General features: G+C 42.6%; 1 protein-coding gene across 1 annotated transcript in view; it reads right to left on the minus strand.

The window, feature by feature from the left end:
• Positions 1-18,615, minus strand: part of LOC121462055 (protein mono-ADP-ribosyltransferase PARP14-like) — a 118,134-nt gene that overhangs the window by 71,215 nt on the left and 28,304 nt on the right. Inside the window, exons 7-14 of the mRNA XM_041673476.1 lie at positions 17,412-17,466; positions 16,704-16,853; positions 16,373-16,435; positions 15,851-16,012; positions 14,506-14,700; positions 13,798-14,418; positions 11,420-11,613; positions 9,441-9,881 (exon numbers count right to left, since the gene is read on the minus strand). Coding sequence (XP_041529410.1) covers positions 9,441-9,881; positions 11,420-11,613; positions 13,798-14,418; positions 14,506-14,700; positions 15,851-16,012; positions 16,373-16,435; positions 16,704-16,853; positions 17,412-17,466 — 1,881 coding nt within the window. The remainder of the gene's footprint in view (positions 1-9,440; positions 9,882-11,419; positions 11,614-13,797; positions 14,419-14,505; positions 14,701-15,850; positions 16,013-16,372; positions 16,436-16,703; positions 16,854-17,411; positions 17,467-18,615) is intronic.

An 18,615-nucleotide genomic window follows, 5' to 3' on the forward strand; every position in this document is an offset into this window, starting at 1 on the left:
CAGTGTTGCCCTGGTTGGTCTGGAACTTGCTATCTAAGCTAAACTGGCTTCAAACTCACAAAGATTCACCTCTCTCTATCTCCTGAATTCTATGATTAAAATTGTGCACCTGTGACCAGTCCACTCTCTGACTGGCTGGTGCCTGCAGAAGTCAGAGATGACATAAGAACCCAGGGAATGGGAGTTACAGATAGTAGTGAGTCAGTATGTGGATGCTGAGATTTGAACCCCAGTCTTTTGCAAGAATAGCAAGTACTCTTAACTACTGAGCCATCCCTCCAGCCCCATAACTTTTAATTTTTATTTTTCATTTTGTGTTTATGAGCTCTTTGCCTGTATGCTTGTCAAAGTCAGGCCTCTGACAGAGATGCCCACCCTGTTGCTCCTCGGTGTTCTCTGCTTACAAGACAACTTCAGTGGAGGAGCTTGCACCATGTGCTTCCGCTGCTGTGAAATCTGCCATGCCTTCTCACTACAGGGAACTGAAATCCCTCCGAAATCACAAGCATAATAAGGCCTTGCTCTCTCGTGCAGTTTCTGTCAGGTGTTCTGTCCCAGTGACTAGAAAATATCCATTGCTAGCTGTATTACAGCATTGGTCAATAATGACATTAAAGATATTTTCCAGTTTATTTGCTTGTCTTTTGTGCACTTTATTTTGATGGCCATGACTAGTTTGAAGGGTGACACTCAGTATATACATGAGCCTGTCTTTGATTCTGGCTTTTACTCTTGTTTCTTCACTTTGCATACTGACTTCTGAGTTCCAGTGGTATGTCTTCTTTTTTGTATCATGCTAAGTAGAAGTCCCTTAATTTCTTTCTCAAGGATTACAAATAAGGAAAATAAGAAGCTACCATCACTGCCATTCTTTTAGTGATGAACATTTCCTTGTGAACACCAAGCACTTCGTACTTCAGTCCTCTCTGAGGCCTGCCCTCTCACAAGGTGGTAATACAGACTCCCTTCTCAGTCAGCAGGCTGCCGTTCCTTTACATTAGACCAGTGCATAAACGCTATCACTATTGCTAGCTGTGGCACCTGCCCCTCTTGAAGCTGGTGGTAAATTTGACTTTTCCAAAGTATACGGTTTAACTTGATTAATATTTAGCTGAATATTGGCATATTTCTTTTTATTTAAAGTATGGGGACAATGAGTGAATTCCATTTCCTCTCAAGGTATAAATATTACAAAGTAACACAAAGACCAAAGTCTTTCAAACCTGTGTCATATACAAAAACTTCTGCCCATTTTACGGCTGGGGAAATGGGGCTAAGATTGGAGTTTCTCAAATAACTAAGAACAGGTCTATCATATGACCTAGCTATACCACTCTTAGGTGTATGTCTGAAGGACTCTTGAGTGAACATAACAGAGATGTATGACATTGTATTAATTCCTGCACTTCTTACAATAGCTAAGAAATGTAAGCAACTTGGATTCCATCAACTAATGAATAGACAAAAATGTTTGGCACATATACACCAGTTATACAACTTAAGAAAAATTAAATCATAGCATTTGTGGTGAAGTGGATGGAATTGGAAGTCTTATAGTAAATGAAATAAACCAAACTCAGAAAGATGGTTGCTAAATGCTTTCTCTCTAATGTGGAACATAGATTTAAATTATGTATTTGTAGATATTTGTATGTGTGTGCATTGTAAAAGCAGAACAAGGGAGGAAGAAGTCTTTCTGTTGTGATTATTTTTGAGATAGTGTCTCATGTAGCTCAGGCTGGCCTCCAAACCATTCCATAATAAAGGATGACCTTGAGTTTCTAATCCATCTGCCTCCTTCTGAGAGATTTGAGGCCTGTGTCACCAGTGCTGGGTTTAAGTGGTTCTGAAGGTCAAACCCAGACCTTCAACCTTCTAGGTAGGCACTCTTGCAATTGATACAGCCTTGGGAAGATGAGTTCTTTTTTTTTAAATTTGTATTTATTTATTTTATGCATATGAGTGCTCTATCTATATGTACACTTTTATGCCAGAGAGGGCATCAGATCCCACTTTAGATTGTTGTAATCCACTCTGTGGTTGCTGGGAATTGAACTCAGCACCTCTGGGAGAGCAGTAAGTGCTCTTACCCACTAAGCCATCTCTCCAACCCCAGAAGAGTTCTTAAGGGAGGGAAGAGAAAAAGAGAGAGAGATGGTAATTGAATTATTGAGACATGAAAACATGAAATGTGAATATTTAGGAGGCCAGCAAGAGGAAGACAGAGGGATAGGGGAGTGTAGTGTGAAAGGGGGATGAATTAGAACTAAGTATAATAGTACATATGCAAGAAAATGCCACAATAAACCCATTACTTCAGATTATCATGTTTTGTCCAGATCCTGAATTCCCCCAAAAACCAACAAGGAGAATGAGTCCCGTATGTAAAAGCAAAGAGCCTTCATTTTATACAAGTTTGCAAAATTTATCTCTCTGTGTGTCCAATGTATTAGAATAATCAGAGAGCCGCGAGATCAGTTAGAGTTGAGTTTTTATAGTAGTAAAGGTGAGAGTGAGGGATGTCTAAGTTTCAGGACCCCTGATTCACTGACATTTGTCTAGGGGAGTCCTGGTGGATGCTGGCAGGTAATCCTATCTACAATGGTTGAAACATTAGAAATTTCCTTTGAATGGTGTGTTCTTGGGTGGTGCCTGGGTAATCTCAGTTAGTGGGCTTTCCTGCAACCACGTATTGCCTCAGGGTAAACTACTGAGACTCAGGCCTCCATTAGGCTTCTCATGACTCCATCCCACTGTTCCTATTAAGCTCATCATGGCTGAGTCCTACACTAACTTTAAAAATTAACCAAAATTTTAAGAAGAAATGGGCCTTAGTATTAAATGGCTTGCTCAGTTTAAACAGCTAGCTAACGGGAGAGAATTCTAAATTGCACATCTTGACTTTTGACTTTGAGCATAGGTAGGTGGGTCCCACTGTCCTGTTTACCTGGCCTATTCAAGATGGCTGGTAAAAATCCTGGAAAGGACACCAAAAAGGCAGGGACAAAGACAGTTTTCCCTTCACAGAGAGGCAGCTAGCAGTTTTCTGTAGACCATATTCAGACCTAAAATCTAGGACAACCAACCACCCAGGGACTCAAGGACTGCTGTGTTTGATGCAGTTGTCCTTAGTAGCTCACCACAGAGGTACCTGAGTTGGCAGAAGACATCAGAAGCCTTAAGCTATTTATTAATCTTGTCACTTGCAACTGGATATTTGTATAGATGAATACTGGATTCTACTCATCAAGGCAGAAGGCAGGCCAGCAAGATTGTAATTATAACAGATAATATATCTTAATTTTTACAAGTAAAAAAATAATACAAACATATGTGTTGTGGGACAATGGTTATACCCCGTAAAGATTTGATTCTTGTACTTGTTTAAAAAATGGTGCTTGGCCAGTAGTCAGGCAGGAAGTATAGGTGGGGTAACAAGGCAGGAAGTAGAGGCAGGGAAAGGAGAACAAGAGAATTCTGGTAAGAGAAAAGGTCAGTTGTCATCCAGATACAGAGGAAGTTAGGGGAAAAAATGGCTTGGTGATTAAGAGCACAGGCTGTTCTTTAGAGGACCCAGGTTCAGCTCCTAGCTTAGCTCACAACCCTCTATAACTTCACTTCTAAGGGATTTGCCTCCCTCCTCTGGCCTCTCCAGGGACCAGGCCTGCAAGTAGCATACAGATACATGTACATAAAACACTTATATGCATTTTTAAAAAATTGCTTAGCATCCCAGTTCCACCCTACTCTGCTTTCCTTCCCTACCCATTTATCTCTGAACACATACTGAATCTTTCTGAGCCATGGCTGGTAACACATTTTCTTCTGGCCTGAAAATGCATTATTTTTTTTTACATGATTTAATGAATACATATTAAAGGCCAGCACTGGGGTAAAATCATGACAATGAAATAAGCACACACCCCTTCTCTCTGATGTGGGTGGGGGGGAAGTAAAGGGAAGAACAGACAGAGGACGAGTTAAAGGATTAGTATACATCTGGAAAGGTCCTGGCAGTCTGTAGATTATGTGTGCAAGATGAACACTTTAGTAAACCTGACCAGATGTGGCTGCAGAGACAAGGGAAACCAGTGAGAGCTGACAAAGTATCCTCCCCTTCTTTCTGTGCAATCCAGGTTGCTATGTTGAGGGAGAAAACATCTACTGTACTTGGTAAGAGCTCATCTATGCAGCATGCCATCGGGTAGGAGCCATGACTGCCTTCCAGAGACAGGAGAACAGGGTCCCATGCACAAACCTCCTGAATGTCCAACTGCATGCTGGTCCCTCTTATCACCTAACCCAACCAGCCTCTAGAGCTAGCTCAGGCAGAGGTGATGGTGAGGAGGATGAGGGGGTTTTGTTACCACATTTTCTTTCCTTTTTTTGTTTGTTTCTTCTTCTTCTTCTTCTTCTTCTTCTTCTTCTTCTTCTTCTTCTCCTCCTCCTCCTCCTCCTCCTCCTCCTCCTCCTCCTCCTTCTCCTCCTCCTCCTTCTTCTTCTTCAAACAGTATGTCTCTGTGTAGCCCTGGCTCTCCTGGAACTCACTCTGAGAACAAGTCTGACCGTGAACTCAGGGACTCATCTGCCTCTGCCTCCCTGGCACTGGGATTAAAGACATATGCCATCAATGCCCAGTTAACAGCACATTTTCGTGAACAGTGATAAATTATTACAGAGTTAAATTATTAAGATAGCAGAATACATGAGTTACTAAAATTTGGTCACAAGATTGGGACAACAGTTCTATTAGCAGTTGAGTAGGTAATTTTTTTTTTTACATTTCAAGATCCTTTCTTTTCAGAATGTATCACAACATTAAGCTTTGGGCCCATTCTGCCTTTATTTGAACTATAAATGATTCTTTAGTTGCCTTAATATCACATTTGAAAAGAGAGTGAAAGCCCATATAAAACAAATAGTCAAATAATCAACATAGACAAGGATGACCCCTGCCTTCCAGCCTTCCACATTTCTGCATCTGTGTCAACTCTATTGGCCTGGGTAGCTTTAACTGTCAATTTATCTGGAAAAGAGATTCTCGGTTGAGAAATTACGTGAACCAGATTGTCCCATGGACATGTCTGTGGGGGGATTTTCATGATTGTTAATTTCTGTAGGAGTGCTCAACCCACTCTGAGTAGCACCACTCTCTAGGCAAGTGATCCTGAACTGTATTAGAAAGCTAGGTGAGAGTTTCAAGAGATGACTCAGTGATTAAGAAAACTTGCTTCTCTTCTAAAAAACCTGGATGTCCTGGAATGCTCTCCATAGACCAGGCTGACCTTGAACTCAGATATCCATCTCTCTTTGACTCCAGATTGCTAGGATTGAAGGCATGCACAACCATTACTACCACCTGGCTTAAATACAAAAATAATACACACATTAAATACATACATAATACCAAGGCTCCAGTGACCAAAATTCCAAGGAGAGTGAGGCCAGCAGTGATTCTCACAATGGGGATGGTGGGATGAGGTGTCTCTGTGTACAACAGTATCTCCTTGCCCATCTCTAGGCAGCTGGGGAGGATCTACACACACTCCACTTCAAGGAAAATCCGGAAAGACTCTGCCTGAACAGTCTTCTTCCAGGTTTGCCCAGTGATCTGAGGCTCTGTCTCAGCCACCTTCCACATTTTCAGGTCCTTGTTCAGGGCCACAAAGCTTTTTTATATATAATATGAGTAAGTACTGTCTGTCTACCTTACAGCATAAGGGGATGTGTGTAGGTACATATACAGGTCAGAGGGCAATGCAAGATGTCTTTATTTCTGTCCATGTAATAATTGCTTTATTTGTTCTGATGCAGGGTCCTTACCATGTTGTAGGGATGAGGCGAGAAGGCCTGCTTTTTGTCCCACTCGGCTCCCACACAGCTAGCTTTACACCCGAAATAACAACACACAAATTGTATTCTTTTAAACACTGCCTGGCCCATTATATCTAGCCTCTTCTTGGCTAATTCTCACATCTTGATTAATCCATTTCTAATAATTTGTGTAGCACCACAAGGTGCTGGCTTACCGAGAAAGATTCAGTATGTCTGACCTGGTGGCTGGCTCTATGTTCTGACCTATCAGGCCAAGCAGTTTCTTTATTAATTAACCAATGAAAGCAACAGATAGACAGATGACCCTCCTCAATCACTATGTAGCCCTGGGCTATGTAGACCAGGTTTTCTTGGAGATGGCCTGCCTCTGCCTCCCAATTCCTGGCATTAAAGGCATGTGCCACCACGCACAGATGCTCCTGATTGCTTGAGACAAGGTCACTCAGTGAACCTGGAGCCCATGGTTTTGGTTTGGGCTAGACTAACTAGCCAGTGAGGTCCAGGAATCCTTCTGTCTCCACTCCCCAGGGCTAAGCTTACAAGTGTATGCCATCGCACCAACTCTTACAAGGATGCTGCGGGTCTGAGCTCATGTGTTCTCACGTTATGATCTCCCCAGCACATGCCCTTCATATTTTGCCTTCCAAGAAAGAAAAACACTCTAGAAATGGCAGGCAAGCAGACTTCTGCTTTTACAGAAACTACATCACTTAACATGAATGTAAGTTTTTTTCTACAAAAAGACTGAGGCCTGTTCTACTGCAGCCTCCTAACACACTTCTTTTGAAAGTGGACAGATGTCTTTCCAGAGCTTTCTTTACTCAATTCCTTTTGCTTTCAGCTCCTTCTTGACACGTGTCAGGTAATGAAAATCAGGGTAGCCAAAACTGCATGAATAAAAAAGAATCCTGTTAGCTTCTTCCCAAATAATTCTCAAGAATCTGTACAATAGCCAGGAATGGTGGCACAGGCCTTTATTCCCAGCACTCGGATGGTGACAACAGTCAGATCTCTATGAGTTTGAAGCCAACCTGGGCCACACAGTGAGATCCTGTCTCAAAACAACAACAATAACAACAACAACAACAACAACTCAGTCTATGCAATTTACATTTGAGAATGTAGTATTCTGGGATCCAGCATCCTCAGGCAATCAGACAGTGGTTGGTATCTAGTCACTGTGTAGACCTAGATGTCCTAGTAGAACTCTTACTGTAGACTAGGTTGGCCTTGAACTCCAAGATCCATCTGCCTCTATCTCTTGAGTACTGGGATTAAAGGTGTACACCACCATTGCCCATCTTTGATGCAAAATTTAATAATCAAGTCACACATGATTAATGGCAAAGTAGAAGTTTGGAGAGACCATTTTTTCCCAAGAAAGTGTTTCTCCACATAGCCCTGACTGTCCTGGAACTTCCTTTGTAAATCAGGTTGACCTCAATCTCAGAGATGAACCAGTCTTTGCGTCCCAAATCCTAGGATTAAAGGCATGTTCTACAACTGCCCAGCTGGGATCAATTTTTTTCTCTTTGAAGGTATCATTATGGATTAGTATTTTTTCTGTGTATGTTGGCTAGTTTTAAGACACAATTGGAGCCATCAGAGAGGAGGGAACCTCAGCTGAAGAACTGCCTTCTCGGGCGGTGGTGTCACACAACCTTACATTTAGCACAGAGGGAGTCTGGCCTGGTCTACAGAGTGAGTTCCAGGACAGCCAGGGTTATACAGAGAAATTGCCTCCATAAGATCCAGGTGTTGGCCAGAATGTAAGCCATTTCCCTTTTTCTCTTCATTTATTTATTTATTTATTTATTTATTTATTTATTTATTTTTTGAGGCAGGGTTTCCCAGCAGCTATGGAGCCTGACCTGGAACTCACTCTGTAGACCAGGTTGGCTTCAAACTCACAGAGATCCACCTGCCTCTGCCTTCCAAGTGCTGGGATTAATGGCATGGGCCAACACCATCTGGTAAGATTTTTTATTTTTATTTTTGGTTTTTTCAGACAGGGTTTCTCTTTACAGAATTAGAACCTGTCCTAGAACTTGTTCAGTAGACCGGACCTCACAGAGAATCCACTTGCCTCTGCCTCCCAAGTGCTGGCAATAAAGGCATGTGCCACCACCGCCTGGCACATTTTCTTAATTAGTGATTGATGTCCAGTCCACTGTCAGTGGTGCCGCCCTGGGCTGGTAGTCCTGGGTGGCTATAAAAAAGCTGGTTGAACAAGCCATGGGAGAAAAGCCAGTAAGCAGCACCCCTCCATGGCCTCTGCATCAGCTCCTCCAATTTTCTGCCTGGTTTGAGTTCCTGCTTCCTCTTCCCTCAGTGACTGTGATTCAGAAGATGTAAGTCAAATACACCCTTTCTTTCCTGGTTGCTTTTGGTTATCACAGCAACAGAAACCCTAGCTAAGACACTGGGCTAACATCTTCTGCTAGAATGCCTTTTCAAACTCACAGCCTCAAACTGCAGCACTTAACACTCCCTATACCTTGTTCAGCAACCATTACATTTCAAAGGCTCTTACTTTTCTGGTCCTCTAAACTTGTATATTTTGTGATAGATGTCATTTTATGTAATGACATTGGAGATTTCTGGTACTCAAGAGTTCCTTACTGTGAAAATCATATACTGTGTGTTGTATTCCACAATAGGGCTTTCCTGGGTTTGGACACTCATCCTGCATGAAGAAAAGAAAATGTTACATAAAAAGGCATGCCTCTGAATTTTACTATACTAAAGGTGTGTTCATTGTGGGTGAAGCCCACTGAAAACCAAAAAAAAAAAAAAAGCTGTTTTGCTCATATCCTGAATAATTCACAATTCTCAGATTACAGTCATACCCACCTAATTCCTCCCATCTTGACATATGGTCTCTACCTTTTAAAAAAAGAAAAGACATCAAAGTCTAGATGCACAGCTTGGCAGTGCTTGCTTGGCATGCACAAGGGGCTGGGTTCAGCTTCAACACTGTCTAAATAGCAGAAAAGACATCCAAGTTGTAAGTGAACAGTATGGCCTGATGTGGGAGTGTCATATATCAATCTGTTGATTTCATTGGTTAAGTAATAAACAAACTGCTTGGGCTCATAGCTGAGAACACAGGTGGGTAGAGAAAACAGAACAGAATGCGGGGAGGAAGAGGAAGTGAGCTCAGACTTGACAGCTCTCCTCTCAGGGGCAGACTTCTCTGAGAGACGCCATGCCCCGCTCCCAGGCAGATGCGATTCAGCTCCGACCCAGGATGGACCTAGGCTAGAATCTTCCTGGTAAGACCTGTGCTCACAGATTGTTAGAGATGGGTTGATCGGGATATCAGAATTGGCCAGTAGGGGCTGGAGCTAAAGGGCCAAGCAGCGTTTAAATGGATACAATTTGTGTGTTGTTATTTCAGGGCATAAGCTAGCCAGGCTGCCAGGGTGCTGGGGATGCAGCCCCACCACTCTTATTACTACAATGGCCTCTAGCTATTATGTCCCTTCCACAATCACTGAATGAGTTCCCGGGAAAATCAGCATCTAAAAGGCTACAGGATGACCCCTTGGGTGCTGGTAATTCTAACAGGGCCAAAAGAAACTCACGTTCCCTGGAACACTTACTGTTTGGATGCCACTTTCTATAATGTATTGAATCACAATTGAGCCACAGTCTGCATAACCCGGCAGTGACTGTCTTAAAGTGGTGAAAGTCATGGTTCCTTTTGCCTGGTTTCCTTTCTGGATACCGTAGGACGTCTGACACAGAGGACAGACAGGCTTTAATGACAAGGCCTTGGTGATACAAGAGGAGCAGAATTCATGCTTGCACTTAGGGAGCACATGCTTGTTGCTAGTGGTATCCATGCAGATGGCACAGGAATCTTCATTATCATTCACCTTCAAGGCGCCAGAGCTGTCAGCAGAGCCTCTGAGAGGAGGTGAAGCTGCATTTGCGTCATTCCTGTTGACATCCATGGGTGTCTCGTGATCCACATTTTTTCTCTCTCCAGATGATGGGGACAGTTTCATTCTTTTGAAGACATACTGCTTTGTCTCTGGAGGCTGATTAGGCAAACCAATCAAAGTCATTGACTTGATATATCACAAAGTGTGTATTTGGGTGCTTTTTTTTTTAAAGTCATGAGCACTGCTGCTCTTCCAGAGGACCTGAGTTCAGTTCCCACAACCATGAGTAGTGGGCTCTGATGCTCCTTTCTAGCATAAGCCCTACATGCAGATAGAGCACCCACTCATACACTAAAATAAACAAATGTTTTTCAAGAAGTGCAACAAGATCCCTTATCATGCGGCTCAAAAATATCAGGTGAAGTTCCCCACCGGAGTTAAAATCCTACACCCTGTCTCACAGTACCCTTTCCGGTCCCTCACTCTCTCCCTTGCTCACTCCCTCCCCCTATTCTTGCCTCATTGAGCTTCAGTTCCTCTGAGGCCTGTGTGTGTGCTTTTCTCAGCCTAGAATGTTCTTACCCCAAACAGGAAGCTAGAGAAAGGTCTAAACTGTCCCCATTTTACAGCTGGGCCTGAGTTTCAGTTTCCTAAAAGGACAATGAGGGAGACAGCAAGCACCAGCCTGAGGCACCTATCTCAAGGTAGTGACCAAAAATGGCAGTTCCTGTAATTTCTCTAAAACAAACATACACTGCCTTGCCCAATTATGCACCAAATTGGTAAAACTATAACCACAGCCAAATAAATTGTACTAATATAACTGTTTCCTGCTGAACCAATTATACTTGAGGTGACCTAACTGTCACCAACTGTCACCACTTAGCTGTGCTTAAAAGGAGCCTGCCCACTCCCCTCAGGGTTGTCGCCATTTTGTACAGGTGAACGGCCTCACATACGCTTATAATAATCACTCCTTGCTCTTACATACTGTTTGAGTCTGGGGTCTTCCTTCAGCATTTCCTCAGACCCCACACTAGGTACTTTAATTTACTCATGTTCTCTAGATGAAGCATCATGGGGGTTTGTTTGTTTACACCCTGTTTAGGAAGGTGACTCTGTCACTGTTCTCATCCTCCTTTATTCTTCCCGCACTTGTCACTGGACAGAATTCTATTATACATCTGTTTACTCTGCTTTGTTTCCCTTACTCGATGTCAAGGCCCTAAGAGCAGTCCACACTGTGGCTGTGCCCCCAGCCCCACGACAGTACCTGGCACATAACAGTCCCTCTCTATTTGTTGAAAATATGTTTTAAAGGCAGGTGCCTGTTCATCATTTAAGCCTCAGGCTCAATGTCACCTCAGCAAGAAGGTCTCCCATCTTCCCCTTGCATGCCTTCACCCTGTTCCTCTCGGATGCAAAGCTCCTTTTTTTATTCTCCTAGCACACCTCTGTCTTTGATGTACTTTTCCTCATTTCATTTACTTCCTCATGGTCTGCAGACCCCCTTACTCACTACAGGCTGCATGAGGACACGAATCTTGTCCCTGTTTATTCACCTCAGTAGCCCATACCTTGACCAGTACCTAGCTCACAGTTAGTGCCCAGATAAGGCTGCTGGACCAACAGGGCAGAAGCAGTGACCCAGGGGCAGTTGTAGCAACAGTACCAGCTCTTCTGTCAATACTCACCATATGGACAATAGCGTCATCAGAATTATAACCAAGCTCTTCATCAGATGGTGCTTCATTCAGAGACTGTGTCAAAGATGAAGGTCTAGGTTTCCGGTCCTCCACTGGCTTTTTCACAGTTTCCAGGAAAAAGGTAACAGGTTTGCCATCAATCACCATCTGGTGCTCTCTCTTTTTCAGTACTCTTTCCTTAGCTTCAGGGGAGACATGAAATACACATATTCACACAGACATAATAGAGAACTTACAGATGACCCCCAATGTCCTCTCTGGGTTGATTCTTGGAACTTCTGAAGACACCAAAATCCAGAGCTGTCCTTTATATGCTTAGGACTTTCACACAAGCATCCCATATTCTCCCATTTGGTTTTTGTTTTCTTGTTTTTTGTTCGTTTATTTTTGAGATATGGTCTCACTATGGAGTCCTGACTGCCCTGGAACTCCCTAAATAGAACAGGCTGGCCTTGAACTCACAAACTTTCGCCTGTCTCTGTGTCTAGAATGCTGAGATTAAAGGCATATGCCACCACACCTGGCCTTCCAAGGACTTTTAAGAATCTCTAGATGAGTTTAATCCCTCAAGCAAGGTAAACACTCTGGAAATACATGTTATGTTGTATTGTTTAGTTGGATGAACCCTATAATGTAGCACTGTTGTCTAAATTTCCTCAAGATCGAAACATTCTGTCCTGCAGGTAAGCTCCTTAACCCAGAAGGTAAACAAGTTAAAATACCTTGAGGAAGTTCCTGAATCTGACCAGATTCACTAGGTTCCTTCCTGCTAGAGTAACCAAAAAAGACTCCTATAGTCCCTCTGAGACTGGCAGAACAGAGCTGCAAGGAAGACTCAGAAAAACAGCACAGACTGTAAGAGAAGACAAGCAGTAATGATGACAACAGACCTGTACCAGAAAGAATCAGAAACCATCCGAGTTGCCTGAAAGAGGTTTAGACCAGAGCTACTTGGAAAGGATGCTTTCCACCTGCTGAGCTGCCTGCAGCCTATGCAGAGGGTTCCAGATTCACAGCTTTGTGAACTGTTCTGGGCTCTGGTGATGCAGCTGTCTTTGAGCCATTTCTGCTCCTATAAGTAACCCCTCACCCACATGCCTCTAAGAAACCTCAATAAAAGTCATTGGTTCACCAAACTGGTCTTTGTTCTGTTGTGGGCTCCTTATCCGAGGTGAGTGGACATGTTTTTTCTGTCTCCCCAGAAAAAGTTTTGTGTCCCAATAAGAACAGAGAACCTGAGCAGTTGTGTCTGGCATTCTGGAATAGCAGGTTGTTGATGGGAGAAAGTTATCTGGAACTCAAAAGTAGGCAGCATAAGCTTTACTGTAGAATATCATTTGGTTATTAGAAGCCATGTTTCTAGTCTGGGCATGGTGGTATGCATTAATAATCCTAGCAATTTAATGGTAGAGGTAAGGGTAAGGGGATCACGAGTTCAAGGCCAGTCAGAGTATATAGTGAGTTATACCCTCCCAGGGGATGATATCCACAGGGAATCTGTAGGCCACTTCCTGACCTGGTACCCAGAAACCTTTGGCTCAGGAAAGAGAAGATGGGCATAGAACTGGGCAGAAGAAGGTAAATCTCTGAATTTGAACCCAGCCTGGTGAAACTTTCAGGTTAACCATGGCTACATATGAAACACTGTCTCAAAAACAAAACAAAAGTTTCAGGCCAGCATGGCTCTGTAACACGGATGGTTATCTTATTTGTTGGGGTTTTTGTCCTGCCCTGTACCCCCAGCTGTTTAGCCCCAAAGAAAATCACACATAAGTCTCCATAAATTATAAGCTGATTGGCCCATTAGCTCTAGCCTCTCACTGGCTAACTCTCACATCTTGATTAACTCATTTTTCTGATCTATGTTAGCCATGTGGCTCAGTACCTTTTTTCAGTGAGGCAGATCATATCCTGCTGCTTCGGGAGTCTGGGCAGGAGTGAGAGGAATCAGCTTCCTCCTTTCCAGAATTCTCCTGTTCTCATTATATCATTTCTACTTCCTGTCTGGCCCGCCTATACTTCCTGACTGGCCAATCAGCATTTATTTAAAACATGATTGACAGAATACAGACAATTCTTCCACATTGTGGCTACACAGCAAAACACTGTCAAAAACAAAGCAAGCAGGGTGGTGGTGGCACACACCCTTAATCCTAACACTTGGGACCAGACAGGATTTCTGAGTTCAAGGCCAGCCTGGTCTACAAGAGCTAGTTCCAGGACAGCTAGGGCTGTTACACAGAGAAACCCTATTCTGAAAAACAAAACAAAACAAAAAAAAAACAAACAACAATAACCACAACAAAAAAAAAACCCTGCTGTGTTTCTAAAATAATGTTAAACTCAGAGTTGGGGCAATGGCTGACACCCATGAGCATGTAACTTACCTTCATCTTTTAAGATGCGCTGAACTGTGACACTCTGTCCTTGAGGGCCTGTGGCCATGTTTGTCCTCAAGTTCACTGTCAAGTCCTGATTATTAATTTTGACAACAGTGATCTTGTGCTTTGCCTGCCATGCGTTCTCCAACTGCATGTTAGTTATTTTGTCAAAACAGTGTATGACATTGTTGTCAATATATCGCCATTCCACGAATGTGAGGACATAGTCTGCCTGGCTTTCCTTCTCTTTAGCCAATCGGATGCTCTTGATCAGGTTTTCAATCTCATCTCTAGCTCTTATCACATCTCTGCTGATTCCTGCAACTTCAATCAAAGGTGTCTTCTGGTCCAGCTCAATGATGATATTCAGCCTCTCCTGCAGCTCATTCAGCTTCTTATACTCCTTCTCTCCAAAGTCTCTGACACATTCATCGTCACTGCGATAGGATAGCTGCTTCTGGGTGATCAGATTCTGTATCCAGGAGATCGTGCGTTTCACACTCTGTTCATCTTTGCCACATACCTGGAAAACTGTCTGGTCTATTTTCTTCTCCAAAAACAGGGTGTTCTGTTTGTGGGGAGTGTGCTTTGGAAAGCCAAAAACGGCTAAAGAGAAAATGAAAATTAATATTTCTTTTATTCCCTTCAGCATCAAGGTGAGGAATATGTATTTGATAAAAGTGAACAACTCATAGGAGATCTTAGACAATAGAGATGGCTGGGAAGGAGCCTGGGAGCCTTTTCTGTCTTTCATGTTGTCATAAAAAGCATCCAGGATATGAGGCTGGAAGATAGCAACTTTGACTTTCTTCACAGCCTGCACTGAGGGTTTCTGAATAAATTCTTCAGTGGCATCCATTATGGCATCTGGGTCCTGTTGAGCACTTCCTTTAAAACATACACAAAAGACAAGGTTAAGATCCACCTGCAAAAGACTGCTACATAAACAAGGAATTCCAGATGTCACAAGATAGAAAATGCCTAGTCCCACTTTCATCGATGTATATTTTTCTAACATGATATCATCAAATAGTTTTGACATCCTAGACACAGTGGGGAGGAGTTTCTATTCCATGCTGTCCACAGATCAACGCTCCAGGACAAGATCCTGAAACCTGTTTGATTTGTGACATTCACATCTGTCTTTTTCAGTGGATCCTGGCTCTCAGGGTCACTCCCCTCCAATTATAGAGTCCAGATGACTTTCCTCCTTGATTTACTAGAGTCTTCAAAAGATCATAAAAGGCAAAAAGATAAAAAAATAAAAAAGATAATATACCTTGAAACAACATGGTCCTTATAGAGACAATCTGAGCCTCTGGTAGATTTTATGCAAGTGTTGGAATTCTGTCACCTTCCTCTGGGGACCTGATTTAAACTAAGGAAATTCTAAGGCACCCAAAATTATAACATACTTGTTATAATTCTAGGCATATTAGTTACCCTGAGCCTCCAGGATGTCTTTCTTCCCCATACTCTGTACCATTTTAACTGCCCAGCAGAATTCAAAGCAGCCACTAAGTAGATCCACTCCTGTCTTTAACATGTTTCAGATCTTGTTTCTCAAGCCCTGGAACCCACAGCCAGGTAAGACTGTGGAATAGCCCAAAGAAAATGGCAGCTCCAAAGTCACATGAGAGGCATTGTAAAAGTCTGCTGGGCCAGAAGGTTTGATAGACTGAGAGTCCATCTGGATTATCCCTGTTAATGGTACCCACCACTGGGGCAGGAAATTACAGCAGATGCCTTTGACTAACCTTGAAGACAACAATTGTGGGGACACAGGTCACTCCTCCTGCCTCCGTCCTTCCCATCATTGGAACCACAGGTGCACATAAATGCACCCTGCTCGTTTTCCTCCTTCTACTTAAAGAACTCACAGGCTTGGCTCATTACCTAGTGGATGGGGTGCCTTGGAGTGAGGAAACTGTCTATTCCTAGGGAAGGTGTCCCTGTCATCACCCAGACCCAATGAGGACCAAATCCATGGGGAAGTGGACACTTTGGGATGGAGCCTGGACAGCCTGTGGCTACGGACCTGTGCCAATTGCTGGTAGGCAAATGGATGAGTAGTTCCGTTGTTCACGTTCTTCCAAAACACAGGAAACTGATCTCTTCACGTCATTCCCACCAACAATGTGAATAATACTCTTGCATCTCAGTGATCCACCTTCAGTAACTATGTACTCACTGTTCTGTGCTGTGAAACATGAGCAGATTCAGAGTCAGACACTGACCTGTGCTTGGAGAAAGCAAGATGTCTGATTATATGAGGAAACATTTTACGAATTAAAAGTTCATGAAATACTACATATTGTGAGATTTGGGGATTAATTTCTCTTAACTGTCAGCTATATTTCTACTTTTCACTTTCTTCCATATGGAATTCCTTCATAAAATATATGATCTTAAGATAAATACAGAGGTCTCAAAACAAAACCAAAAAAAATGATTAATACATTATCTTCCCAGCTCAAGGCCCTTTCTCAGTTTCCTCACAGCCTCCCACAGTCAACCTTCCACTTATAATCCAGCACCAAGAAGCAGCATCATTCCTTACCCAAGACAGAACATTCCTTCTCTACACTTGGTCCTTCACCTTCCAAAATTGCTTTGGAGACTCCTACATGAGAAAATCAAGACGGTGACCTGACCAGAAAGATGCCTTTGTTTCTCAACTCACCCTATCATAAAGCAGTAAGGACAGAGAAGTAAATTTTATAAATTTTAAAAATGTTGCCAGTTGTAAAAAAGCCCATTGAAATAACTTTAAAAATATTAGTTAACAGGAACAAGCCCAAGTCAACAAACTGTTTTGTCTATAGAAACACCTCTTCATAGGATCTACCACACTGATTACTGCAGGAGACAGAATCCATCTCACTAAGTACTTGATTTGAGATTAAATGTGTTTGATGTTGAACTGACAATCACATCTGCTGCTTCTTTGGTGATGTCCCCCATGGCCACTTGGAAGAGGATTGGGCCAATATTCATTTCATATACTCCTAACGTAGGGCTGGAGAGACTCCCATAAAACCCTGCCCAGAGGAAAGAAAAGACAGAATTAGGCACCAAGTCATCAGAAGCAAGAACAGCTGAGGTCACAGGCTGCTCCATCACTGTATTGGCTGCTGTTTACTGTGGCCCTGGGCCTGGACTGGGACAGAATGATGGGTTGAGTTTAGGAGTGCGGGGCCATCCTAGGCAACATGGCAAAACCTTGCTTCAAAACAAAGCTCCAGTGAACCCCAAACAAGATGAACTCAGAAACAGAAAGCCACATGTGACAGAGAAGTGTTGGCTTGTACTGTCTCTTAAGGTGTCTCTTGGGAAGAACACATCACAGTGGAGGTGGTAGTCTCATCAGTAATTCAAAATTTCCACTCTACAGCTTATATGACCTGGCCCACCTTTCCCTTTTGTCCAAGTCAGGCCAGTTTCTTTTATACTCACATGCATGGAATATCCTTTAATTTTCATTTAATATGTTCCACAGTTTGACTTATCAGAGAAATGATCATCATCATCCTTTCCCTGCCATTGAACAGTTACTTGGTAACAAGAAATCACTGGTCAACTTAAACACTTTACTGTACCTTGGGTGTCACTTGGATTTCTATGACTCCTTTTGTCAAATTCATCTGAAAATGCCTGGAAATACAAACACAGTTTTAACCATTATACTCCCTATGCGATCAGTGAATTTGCATCCTGGGAGCTTCTGATTCTGTATGCACACATGTAGTGATTTGTATCGTAAAGCACACATGTAGTGATGTGGATCGTAAAGCCTTTGTGCATGACTTTGAGTGACATGTTTCAGCAAAGCCTTTGCTATGTTTGGGTTGATCGGTGGAGGCTAAGAATTGTTTTGAGACTGTTTAAACCTTGAAGAAATGTTGTCTCTCTGGAGACTCTGCACTTGGTGCTCTGTGAGAGCTTGCAGCTGTAATGACCTTGATCTGAAGACACTCCTGGAATCCTGGGGTTCTTACTTTAGATTACGGCATTCCATAATGTGTGGGCTGTCTGCTTTCACAGGCAGGAAAAGCAAGATGACTACAGGATCTGGAACTTTCCCCAGACTCTGTTAACCTTGTATATGCTTGAATGAAGTAACCAGAGTGAGCTAGTGCGAGCTGGGTGTCAGTCTCTTCCATAAGGCTGACCCCCTCTGCTCCTTCAGAAAATGAAGACTTGGCATCTTGGTGAGCTTCTCTCTCTATTGTGGCACCTACATCAGGATTCAAACAATATACATACACATGATTTGAAAATAGTAGCCCTCAAACAGTAGTATATAATTTAGTTCAATATTTTAAAGTTATAAAAAATATACATATTGGCTGAACGGTGGTGGCATATGCCTTTAATCCCGGCACTTGGGAGTCGGACGCAGGCGGATCTCTGTGAAATCAAGGTCAGTCTGGTCTACAAGAGCTAGTTCCAAAGTATGCTTCAAGGAAACAGAAAAATTGTATCTTGAAAACACAATATATATGGAGCCAGAGGCAGGTAGATTTCAAATTTGAGGCCTCCCTAGTCTACAGAGTGTGTTCCAGGATAGCCATAGCTATACAGAGAAACTCTGTCTAAAAAAAGCAAAACGTCAAAAAAAACAAAATGAAAGACAAAATATACACACACTTTCTACAAATGTGTCCTGTAAAATAGAGATGCAAATAAAGTTGTAAATCCTATTACTAGAGCTCTGTTTACAACAAAAACCGGATAGTTAAAATCCAATGGAGGGATAATTCTACACTTTCACATGCACATGTGTTAAAACAGTAGCCAATA

This window comes from Microtus oregoni, unplaced genomic scaffold (assembly GCF_018167655.1).
Source record: "Microtus oregoni isolate MIOR12 unplaced genomic scaffold, Mior012 000023F_ref0000262, whole genome shotgun sequence".
In the NCBI taxonomy this organism is placed as follows: Eukaryota; Metazoa; Chordata; class Mammalia; order Rodentia; family Cricetidae; genus Microtus; species Microtus oregoni.